Genomic DNA, 12,211 nt, shown 5'->3' with positions numbered 1-12,211 from the left:
ATTAGAGAAATGGCTATTTTCTATCAGCAATAAAACTTTACATGTTTTTCCTCTACCGATTATTCATAGATTCACGGATCCACAATCATCCACGTCACAGACTGAGGGAGATGAGGCTGGGACAGGATAATAGCCTCTAAATCCCCTTCTGTAAGCACTCAGATCTTCCCTGTCAGCAAGATTAAAGCGGTCAACAGCAGTCTTTGCTTGTCTGTATCTCACACTGAGCTTTCGCCACTGGACCGGAGGCTGGCAGGGAGGAAAATGCAGAACTGCTGCTGCGCGTGATGCTCCTGAGATAGAAGAAAGCACAACTGTCATCTCCCGGGATTTTGCCAAGGACCGGTGATCATTTCCCAGCCAGGTGAATGCAAAGGAAAGGGAAGAGTAAGGAAAAATACTATGCTGCAGTTTAACCAGAGGGGGCAGTTTCTATTCCCGAAACATAACGTAAGGGAGAGCGAAGCATCGAACGCTCTAGCAGCGTTGGAGGCAAGGAAGGAAAACGAGAGCGGGTGCTTGGAAAAGCAGAGCGGCTTTCCCGACGCCGCGCCGCTGAGCTCCCAGCCCCTGCTGCTCCTGGGGCCCGAGGGCAACTACAACTACTACGTGGACGATGAGGACGAGGAAGAGGAAGAACAAGGGAAGTGGCCGGGCGGGGACTCCTTGGAGGGGGAAAACAAGCCCTCCTCGCCGGCTCCGTGCTCCCCTTCGCTGCCGGYGGGAGCCCCGGCCTCCACCTCGTCCGTGCTGAACATCAACGTGGGCGGCCAGAGCTACCGCCTCACCTACCAGGCCGTGGCCGTCTACCCCAAGACACGCCTGGGCCGCCTGGCCACCTCCACCGACCGCCGCTGCCAGCTGGGCCTGTGCGACGACTACGCGGCCCAGGTGGACGAGTACTTCTTCGACCGCGACCCGGCCGTCTTCCAGCTCGTCTACAACTTCTACGCGTCGGGGGTGCTGCGCGTGCGGGACGAGCTCTGCCCGCGCAGCTTCCTGGAGGAGCTGAGCTACTGGGGCGTGCGGCTCAAGTACACGCCGCGCTGCTGCCGCATCTGCTTCGAGGAGCGGCGCGACGAGCTCAGCGAGCAGCTCAAGGTGCAGCGCGAGCTGCGCTCGCAGGCCGAGGCGCARGAGAACGAGCAGCTCTTCCACCACATGCGCTACTACGGCCCCCAGCGCTGGCACCTCTGGAACCTCATGGAGAAGCCCTTCTCCTCGGTCACCGCCAAGGTGATGGCCGTGGCCTCCAGCTTCTTCGTGCTCATCTCCGTGGTGGCCCTGGCGCTCAACACGGTGGAGGAGATGCAGCAGGTGGACCGCAAGAGCGGGGAGAGCCGCCCCGTGCTGGAGCACATCGAGACGCTCTGCATCGCCTTCTTCACGCTGGAGTACCTGCTGCGCCTCGTCTCCACGCCYGACCTGCGCCGCTTCGCCAGCAGCGCCCTCAACGCCGTGGACCTCATCGCCATCCTGCCCCTGTACCTCCAGCTGCTGCTGGAGTGCTTCGCCGACGACGACCAGCCGCGGGGACGGGGCTCGCAGCACGAGCATGACATCGAGAAGGTGGGGCGGGTGGGCAAGGTGGGGCAGGTGCTCCGCATCATGCGCCTCATGCGCATCTTCCGCATCCTCAAGCTGGCTCGGCACTCCACGGGGCTGCGTGCCTTCGGCTTCACCTTGCGCCAGTGCTACCAGCAGGTGGGCTGCCTGCTGCTCTTCATCGCCATGGGCATCTTCGCCTTCTCCGCCATGGTCTACACGGTGGAGCACGACGTCTCCAGCACCAACTTCACCAGCATCCCCCACGCGTGGTGGTGGGCGGCCGTAAGTACAAACATCACCTTGCTGGGCAGCCAGGAGCACCTCCCTCCCCTTCGCAGCTAGAGGGGAGGGAGGTCTGGAAAACAGCAGGCTGAGATCAGTGGACATCTGCTCCGAATTCCGGGCTTACGGGGCATATGCACTCACACACGCGCACTCACCTCCTCTGCAGGCTTAAAGTAGGGCTTAATCAGGCGGACGGTGTTGAAATTCCCCTCCCTYCATAATGCACATGGGGCTTGTCCTTTAATGAAGGAGTGAGCAAACGGATGGGAAAGGAAAGAATTTCCTTACTTAATCAAATTATCAACTAAAAAAAATAACAAAAAGTATGCGTCAGGGTAGCAGGTTGCAGAAGGATATGCTTTTTTTCTTTTTTTTTTTTTTCATTTTCATTTCTGCTGCTATTTTTCAATGCCTATGTCGACCTGACAAAAGGYTACAAGAAGCTGACATATAGTTTAGGTGCTATTCATTAGAATCTGGACAGCCAAAATTGCAAATTTGAGTCTTCCCCAGAGCCCTGGCCATGAAAAATGCACATAAAGCCAGCAATTGTTCTCCATAAGGAACTATATCCTGTTCTTTAGCTGGCACTCCTAGGACATAGGCACGTAAAGGAAATATGTGTGGTATTTATGCTGTGTCCAGACTTGCACAGAAGTAAACTGAAAAGGCACAGAATGGCTCAGGGAGAGAAAAAGGTTGAACTGCCTGGTTCGAAACCCACATCAGTCAATAGTGACAGCAGGTTAATGTCACCTTGCACCTTCTTCTTTTGCAGCTGCTGCAGGGAGCAGCGCGATTTTAGCCCTGTCACAAACAGGGAGATTATCACACTGCAAAAATGCAAAAGCAGCGATTGGAGTGAGGGCGWCGGTCTGAATTTCAGCTGGCGTGCCCCAGAAATGGGGACAGGATGACATCGTTTTCAGAGGCCGCTGGGGAGGGCAGTGCCCCCGGGCAGAGTCTGASCTCTCACTGGTCCACACTGGAGGCAGCATTTTCAAAGCTGGTGGTTCCAAGTCTTTCTAGGGCATGAAAATTTAGCCAGGGACATTGAGCTGTAGCCCTTCTGGTTTCCCCACCTGCTCTCACAGAACAAAACTCAAGACTTTTGCAGTGTTTGGAATCGGTTTTCACTGCAGACACACGAGCAACCAAGGGCTGGCATGCAACCATGCACTCGGTTCCAAAAGGCCACTTTTTCCCTCAAATCCCTGCAGTATCACAGGGCTGGTGCCGCTTTCCAAGGTGAGCCGTGGAGACACACAGGTGCACGAACTTGCACAAAGGTGCTGAGTGTCCCCAAGCTGGGCAGTGCTCGTGGGAAAGCCTCATGCCACCCTTAAGTGACATGCAAAGGTTATGAAAATAAAAAATCACACCTTGTACCTAACCGGAATAAGGTGTTTCCTTGTATTTTGTTTTCTGGACATGCAGGGATACATGCAAACTTCTTAGGGCTCTCTCATGCAAGCTGCTGGGCTCACTGTCATCCTGAAACTCTTACAAAGCCCATACAATTATGCATGTGACAAAAGCCTGTTTAGCTCAGCAAGGGCCTCCCAAAGAGGAGCACATTGCAATTCTATGGCATAAGATGCCATATGGCAAGAATATTTATTCTTTAAGAATAGAAATTAACATATTCAGATCATTCTAATTTCAATAAAATCCACCAGTGCCCTCAGGCTCACACACGCAAACCCACAGTTTTCCTTTCCACACTGCCATAGGTGATGTAGAAGAGGATGCCAGTGGAACAGGACCTTATCATAGGATAATGACACTGTCCTGGCTGGTAGAGATAAACATCTTGCCTCCATCTCAGTATTTATTTTTGGAGATATTTATCCTGTATTATCATTCAAATCCAGTGACTTAATTTCCATTAAACCAAATGACTAATCCCTTTTATTCCGCAGGAAGCACCAGGTGCATCCTACAAATATGCTTATCCAGTGCTGTCTCATGCACCCTAATGCTTTCTTCATCTGAAATAACATTTTATTTAGCATGTTAGAGGATGGCAGACTGCGCACTGTGACCTTCCAGAGACTTATTTCAGTGCTAAAGCCACAAGGGCATTGCAATGAAACCCCTATTTTCTGCAATTTAGCCATTTCTGGCAGAATTTTGCATTACCTTTTCACAGCTGTGTACAGTGTCTTCAGCTGCTGTGAAAAATATGAAATAAGATCGTTCGGCTGAAAAATATCCCTTGCTTAGGAGTCAGATTAGGAAGCGACAGATTGCAGAATCCTTAAAGTCATGCCTAACAGAGAGAGAGAGAGAGAGAGAGAAAAAAAGAGCTATATTTATTAAATGTAAAGATTATAAACAATCAAGATATGTGGTTTGGAAGAATGTAACTTAGGAGTTATTTATGCCAGTAGTTTGGGAGTTATCATTCAGATGCAATGTCCCCATAAGCAAACACCTCATGGACATGTGGTAGCCCAAACCAAATTATACCAAGGCAGGGTTGCAGGGCTCAGTGCAGTAACCAGCACATATAGAACACAGCTCTTTCCTACATAGCTAAGAAGAAGAGTCTATGAAGTGGAGCAGTTAATGTGACGGCAAGATTTGTGTGTTCATATAAGATGGAGATGCTAAATACACTCCTATTCAAAAAAAAAAAAAAAGGGAAAAAAAAGAATTAAAAAAAAAAGAAATCATATTTATTCAATCACTGAGCCCTTTTTCAAGGCAGAATTGAGCCAAAATTTCCTTGTACCTGTTGGATGAAAGAAACAGGAGTGATCCCTATTGAAGGCACTCATGTAACAGGTTTCCAAACCTCTGACATATAGCTGAGCAAGAACAGACAATTTAGCACCATAAATGCATAAGCATATAGAGCAAGTAAAGAGTTCTGAGGCACCTGAACGAGACGTATTTATTTGTTTATTTATTTTTCCCTATAGCTCCTTACAATTATGTAACCATTAAAGGGAACTTTATTTAGAAGCTTCAAACACAATAGATCATGGGCTGCTTCTCTTCATAGAGCAGACATTATCAAAATATATTTTGCAATTAGATGAAGCTTTCCACATGATTTTCATTACTGTACTCTTCATTATATATATGATATATGTAATATATGGCATATAGGTGGTACATATAGAACAAGTGTGTGTTGTGTGAGTGTGCTTGGAATGTATATAACACATGACAAAGTTGATTTTCCCTACATAATGCCTACCCCAGCAAATTCTCCTGAGGTTTTGCAAGCACACAGGGTGCTAACTTTTAAATTGCTATCTAGACATACAAGGGGACACCTGCTTGCTCCTGGCTGGCACAGCTAACACCCCTTTGCCCTCAGGTGAGCATCTCCACGGTGGGCTACGGCGATATGTGCCCCGAGACCCACCTGGGCCGCCTCTTCGCCTTYCTCTGCATTGCTTTCGGCATCATCCTCAACGGCATGCCCATCTCCATCCTCTACAACAAGTTCTCGGACTACTACAGCAAGCTGAAGGCCTACGAGTACACGGCCCTCAAGAAAGAGAGGGGCAAGGTGGACTTCACGCGGCGGGCCGTGAAGAAGCTCTCCGAGTGCTGCGGGGAAGGCGCTGGCCGCCCCGCGCTGCGCACCTGATGCTGCCCAACGCCCTGAGCATCGGGGCACCTTGGCACAGGGAAACCTGCTCCCACCGGAATGGAGATGATGTTGGAAGGCCTCCCGAAACCACTTTTCCATCGGGAGAGCGGCGTAAGCTGTGCATCGGCAGCGCCCGTGCAACTTAGGCGTCCCACTCCTATGTACACTGTCGTGTAGTTATGGCTTCGCCTGCCAGTTTTACCTGTCCAGAGAACTGTCCTGCTTAGGTGAGGTGAGAAAGGCCTCAGTGTGGCCATTTCAGCCCCTGCCACCTCCTTCGTGACCCATCATGATGGGAAGAGCCAACAGAGAAGCCTGGAGCCTGAGCTGACTCCCAAAGCATTCCCAGGTCAAAAGCTTTGGTTTTATTTTTTTCGGATTTAGGATTAAGTGATAAAAATAAATTTGTGTTACAATGTTTGGCGTGTTTTCTTATTGAGTGGTTAGGAGAAAAATGGATCTGTCATGGGACACAAACATTAGAGCAAGTTCTGAAAAAATGTTGGAATGAAGCATGTGGTGAATAATAGCTTGCAAAGAATTTTCCTAAAAAGGATCTTATCAGTACCTATTTATAACAGTTTTTAAATACAATTTGACCACAAGTTATTTGGAACTTATTTCAGCAATTGGCGAGATTGTAATGAACGGGAAGCGGGGCATCCGTTTTTCTGGTACAAACAGTCATTGAGGACACATTTCCGACACATTGGCTCCCATCCAGTAGCRACTTATTCCCCGGGATTACTCAGCCTCTTTGCACAGCTGCATTTAACTTCCCCCATTAAAAAACATGGGAAGTTGACCCCAAAAAGCAACAACAAAGAAAACGTAGTAAGTCCAAAATTAAATCTATTAGTTTGTAGAAGATATGAAATGTTTTTATCATCATCTTCATCATCATCACCCTCATTTCTAAACCACCCTGGTGCCTGCACTGCTGGGATGGTGAGCTAGCCATCAAGAATGGCAAGTGGATGTTCTTTTACTTGCCCAAGGGGATTTTTATGCRCAGGTCCCATATGGCTCCACCAACTGTTCCCATAACTCGAATCGGGTCCCTCTGAAACCTCCAGCAGAAGCTGCTCCACTTTGGATGGGGTGTTAATAATGATGCATCAGGCTACGGTAACAGGAAAGCTGAGCAGGCTGGTGCCTGTGACACTCATTTGGGTGCAAAGCTCTGGACAACTGGTTGTTGAGGAGAACCTTGACTATCCTGGCTGAGCAGCAACCCTGCTCCCAAAGACTGCTCTCCCCAAATCCAAGGGGTCTCTGGCCTTTGGGTGGCTAAACTCACCCTGCACTCAACCCAAAACAGAAATGAACAGGCATGGGCCAAGATACTCACTCTGGATGTGCAGGAGAATAATTCCAGTCTCCATGGGGAGAGGAGAAGAAAATCCTCTCTCTCCACACACTTGCCTCTCTCCACCATTCAGCCCCACCACCTTGATGGCACCTCTGGTGCCTTTTGCCTCTGTGACTAAGTACAAAAATGTGAAATATGGGTGTGCAGGGTAAGATTCTTGACTGATTGATAGCCAAAATGTGTTCCGATTTGAGCTCTGAGCAATGCTGGAGGTGGCACAAGGTGCATGGTAGGGCTGTGCAGGTGGAAGGACCGACCTCTGGCAGCAGTTAAACACACATGAAGCGCAACGTTGTCATTTTCCTATCTTGTGAGTAATAACTCGCTCAATTGCCTTGCTCCGTTCAGCAGGGAGCAGGTCCCCCACAGACTGGAATTTATTGTTCATTTTATTATCAAACACCCAGCATTTGTTTCCTCTGGATTATCTCATACAGCTTGCTCTCCAGAGCATTTCGCCTGTTGTGGCTTAACTGATGTTATTTTCAGTTCACGCTGCTCCAGCATAAACTGGTGGATTCCAGCAGGGAAGAGCACAGCCAGAAATCGAGTATCGCGACACCGGCCTAAATCCCAAATCCTGCCGGAGCAAAATGCAGCCCCGTGGCTGCTGCTGGCTGTGCCTAGCGGGCCAGCTGGRCTTGGAGCAGGAGCTGGCACTTCTCCAGCTCCAGCTAATCCGGCGATTCCTCCGGAGAAAGACCGCTCTTCATTTACCCAGCCACAACCACTAAGACTTCCAGAAGCATCTCCGGTGTCCCCAGATTACTGGGATGAAATAGCCAAGCGCTTTGCGCAATGACATCAAGAGGTAATGTAGGATAGCCTTGGTTATCTTGATTACTCGAGTGCCACAGGGCTTAGAAAATTGGAAAAAAAAAATAAAAAAAGTAGCAAACAACATCAAAGGAAGACATGCATACATACGCACGATGTAGATGGGCAATGACACTAAAGCTACAGCAGAAAGACCCTGTTTTAAGAAACAAGGATTTTATACAGTTAGTGTTTGGGTGAGACAGGGCGCAGGGTGGTTCTCACACCATTGAGAAATTAGACTGTTTTCCATATGTGACCACGTTCAAATCTTCCACTTTAACTAATTGCAGACATTAACGAGCCCCAGAGGGAGCTCTTTATATTCATAAATCCTACCCGTATGTTTCAGAGCAGGCTTGGCAAGCATCTGGCCTCTCACAGACAAAGAAACACCCCGCTTATCTGGATGGCCTAGCCTCATTTCTGTACAACTACGCATTATTGTCCGACTCATTTTAGGCCAGGGAATTACCTAACAGGAAAATGGGTGGCAGGTGGGAGTGGGAATCCTTAAATTGTGTCTGTATATTAAGCAGAAAATAACAACTCCAAAACGCATACGCTTTTTCACAGCCTTAGAATAACATCATTTTTTTCAATTCAGTTAAGCCGTTGTTTGCTTTTCTCTTTCAGAAAGATAGTGATTAAAGAGGCAACTGCAGTACTCAAAGAGGTAGCTGCTGTACAGGGCATCTGTTGCTGTTCCCAGGCCTTTAGGGCAAATAGGAACATTCAGTGTTTAGATATGAATACAATAAGCTAGCCATACTTTAAAGAGAGCATTATTTTTGGAGAAAATAACAACTATCAATAAACTAGCAAAGAAAAAAGAATGTGCTTATGTGCTTGCTTAAAAATAGCTTTAACTGCTTAGAATGATCCTTGTCTTATGTCATGTAAAAATATTTGATCCATGCTTATTTGCTATTTACAAAACCTTCATCAAYTTATTTCTGCACTGGAGAAATTACATGGCAACCTCCTGGAATGTGGCTCTTTATCTTGGATTAAAAAAAAAAAAAAGGAAAGGTGAGAGGCACGAGCTTTTTCTGTGTATTTGAGTAATTTAATGGAAACATACTGAGAAAAATCAAAGCATTCCAAAGTTAGTTCTTGAGACAGAGTTTTTTTTGCTTTTCTTAATAAAGCATGTCATAGATCAATTCTAGTCTCTAAAATGACTCTATTTCTGCACTGGATTTGCTCCATTCTTAAGCAAAGTATCTTTTCCCCCTATTAATAACCATGGGGYTACTGGCCTAAGAAGTCAGTCCATCACCACCACTAACTTCTTTGGGTTCCCCGCTGTTTCCTTCACCTGTTATGGGGCATGAAACGTGTCACAACTGCACCAAAGTCACCAGCCAAGGCTGGCATTACCCAGAGCATTCACCAAATCCTTCCTTGTGGATGGACTTTGCAAAGCTGCTGTGTTCTGGTGGACATGCCAAGGGAAAGATGTGGGCCACGACCAAGGTGAAACCCAGCCTGATTCCTCTCAAAAAGGTTGGACTCCCAAGTCAAATTTCCGTGGTTTTAGCCCCACGACAAGCTGGAGCCACGATGGGATCCTAGGGACTCCTCCAACATCTCCACGCTTCCCAGTCAGCCCTTCAGGGTGAGATTCTAGTATTTGTCATAACATCCAAGTGTGTCGTTTTGAGTGAAAAGTGATGGAAATGCGGGGCAGAGGGGAAGCATTTTTGGAAACTCAGGAACCCCTCCTAAGTGCATCCGTGCCCTGATGGTTTGTTTCTCCACGGCATGGGCTCCTACAGGGCAACACAGACTGGTTTCTTGCAGCAATCACCGTCTCTGCATGGAAAACAGTTCACTGCTGACATCCAGAGGCGGCACCGGGACCCCATGGAACAGAGAGCACGCAGACACCCAGCCGTGACCAAAATCTGCATTTCGCACGACAAAACAGAAACGCCWTTGCTCCCACCAGAAAATTAGCCAGGAGGTGCAAAAATAACATCTAAAGTTACTGTAATTGAAGGTCACGTGGATTTTTCTGGATGACACTGGATATGCTCTGTGTTGTATTAACAGGATGAAACAGAAGCAGTCAAAGCATGGCCAAAAAACAAATATCACACCACTGCAAGCATGCAGCACGTGAAACAGTGGCCTTTTTCTGGTATTTTCCCACGCAGTCTGTGCACCGCACAAAAGAACACACTTAATAACGTGCACAGTTACCTGACCTTAATGCATCATACATAACCTTAAAGCATTGTATGGCAGACACCCTCAGCACATTGAAAACAGACAAAAACAAGCAATTTGAGGTGCAAATTCCATCTATGCCATGAGCAGCTTTTCCTCCAGGCCAAGTGCTTGTGCCAGTGTCTGCCTCACTCCCCACCGACCCCCAAGCAGTGCTCTGAGGAGATGAAGTTAAATCTTCATCCGTCAAAGCAAAGGTCCTTCAAAAAGGGCGGGATACTGCTTAAAATACCAAACTCAACGTTGTGCTTGGCACCTGTCGTCAAGCAGGAGGTTTTCCAAGGGAAAACACTGCAGTGGCATGGGTTCTGGCGGGCAGGCTCTGCTAATTCCCCAGTGCCCATGCYTTGACTAGAGTAAACATCAAGCTATTTGGCATGAAAATGGCAAATACAGGAAAAAAAAAAGCTTTTTTTTTTTTTTTAGGTAACAAATCAATTCAGACATTTCTCAAAATATGTCTTTAAACTGAAACTGCTTGATCTTCTCACCAACCATTTTTGAAAGACTTTGAAACAGGCTTTTTATCCATTTTTTTACCTCTCCAGGCAGAGCATAACAGAGAAAAAATGGAAATTAATGCCACAGCAGAGGTAGTGGTGCCAACAATTTATTAAGTAATCCCAGAAAGGACCTCAAACATAGGAAAAAATTACTTTGACAGGCATGAAAACTGGTGCTATTGCCATCCAGTGAAAACGACAGCAGATATTGTGGCATCTACATAGAGAAGAACAGAGTGGTTAGAGTATGGCAAACATCTAACCCAAAGCCCTGCACAAGAAGGGTCACCTAGAGCACCTTGCGCTTTGTTTATGTATATTTGATGTGTCTCTCTCTATATTTTTTAAATCACCGTTAATGCTTTAAAGTGAAATTCCTAGGAGTTTTCTTGCTAGTAAAATATGTCATCTCTCTTGCATCTGTTCTTCAAACACACAAACTGCTTCTGGTGACTTCTTAATTCGGTGCCTCTGGCACCGATACACAAATGCCTGCAGACCCAGGGCCCTTGTTCATTCCTTCCATTAAGCTTTTTATGGCTATTCCACTGTTTTTTTTTGAATATTTTTCTGCTATTTTTRTAACTATTCCACAGTGCAATCTATGCAGACCTATTTTGCCTGCTGTAGCTGACAAAGAAAAAACAGATGTGGGGAAGATGGAGAAAATGAGGAAAAATGCTGGAGGAATGATATGCCAAAAGGGCCTTTTGATTTTCAGAAAGCAGATGCAGAAACCTGTGCACCATAGCGAGGCTAAAGGGACTTTGACAATGATCTCGAAGGTGATAATGCAAACTGTCCAACACTCTGTGGGCTTCCTGCAAGATGCAGCAAGTATCTCCTATTTGTGCAATTAATAATGAGGCTTCCTTGAGCATTTAACAAGCCTCAGCACAAAAAAAAAATGTAGGATATGATTATCAGGATCTTTTTCCCTCCACACATCCCATAGGAATTGCCAGATACACTTTATACAAAAATGCCCCGTGCCAGCTCCTGTGCCTTCATGCAGAGGTCTCCACATCCACTCTAAAGAGCCTACAACCCAATGATAAAATTCACATGCAAGACATATTGTCCCAAATAAATGACTAAGGTTGTAAAGGTCCTCCCTAAGTCTATTTCAAAAAAAAAAAAAAAAAAAAAAAAAAAAAAAAAAAAATTGAGCCAATTTATCTGTTTTGCCAATTTATTGGCAAAAAGCCAATAAAACAGTTTTTACCCCTCCATTCCTCTCTGCTCTCTCCATCCTACACCAGGATACCCCAGAATTTGATTTCAAGCAACTTTGAAGTTATACCATGAGAGCAGAATTTATTTAAGCTCTGTTCCTGCTAGGAAAATAATGAGATGTTTAGGACAACCTTGGCAAATGCCTATTTTAAAGTGGTATTTCTTTAACTGTGGACTGTAAGAAAAAATACCTTCAGCTACACCAAGTTATTCTTTAATTGCAATGGAATTTATTGCATTATCTTTATTATTGCATTATAATTGCATGGAATTTAGAAAGAAGCCATGCACAGAGTCTCAGAAATGCAAACAAACTGTTGGGAGATACTTGGTTAGAGCAACTGYCATTTAGAATTAAAGCACCTAGTTAAAACATCAAATTAGATTCACTTTGGCATACTTTCCACACAGATTTCTGATGGTCAGTTGACTGATGATGAACTGTCCTCATCTATGACTTAGTTTTTCTGTTGTCTTTAACTGCCACAACTGGAAGTATTTCTCYGTGCCAGATTTTAACCAGTAATTTAATCTCCTCAATAATCTCAAGATAATAAAGCCAGTTTTTCAGCTTTTATTTTACTCTCCCATTAAATATGCAGTTAC

The 12,211-nt window shown here is 46.1% G+C and overlaps 1 protein-coding gene across 1 annotated transcript; it reads left to right on the top strand.

The window, feature by feature from the left end:
- Nucleotides 1–402: 402 nt before the first annotated feature.
- On the top strand, nucleotides 403–5,440 carry KCNV2 (potassium voltage-gated channel modifier subfamily V member 2). The gene is made up of 2 exons (XM_026043658.1): nucleotides 403–1,830; nucleotides 5,165–5,440. Exons 1-2 carry the CDS (start codon nucleotides 403–405, stop codon nucleotides 5,438–5,440), a joined length of 1,704 nt encoding a protein of 567 aa, XP_025899443.1.
- Nucleotides 5,441–12,211: the final 6,771 nt, after the last annotated feature.

The sequence above is a fragment of the Nothoprocta perdicaria genome, unplaced genomic scaffold, assembly GCF_003342845.1.
Source record: "Nothoprocta perdicaria isolate Ctin4 unplaced genomic scaffold, notPer1 scaffold_333, whole genome shotgun sequence".
Lineage (NCBI taxonomy): Eukaryota > Metazoa > Chordata > Aves > Tinamiformes > Tinamidae > Nothoprocta > Nothoprocta perdicaria.
The sequence above is the reverse complement of the archived record's forward strand: the minus strand, read 5'-3'. Positions and strand labels throughout refer to the sequence as shown.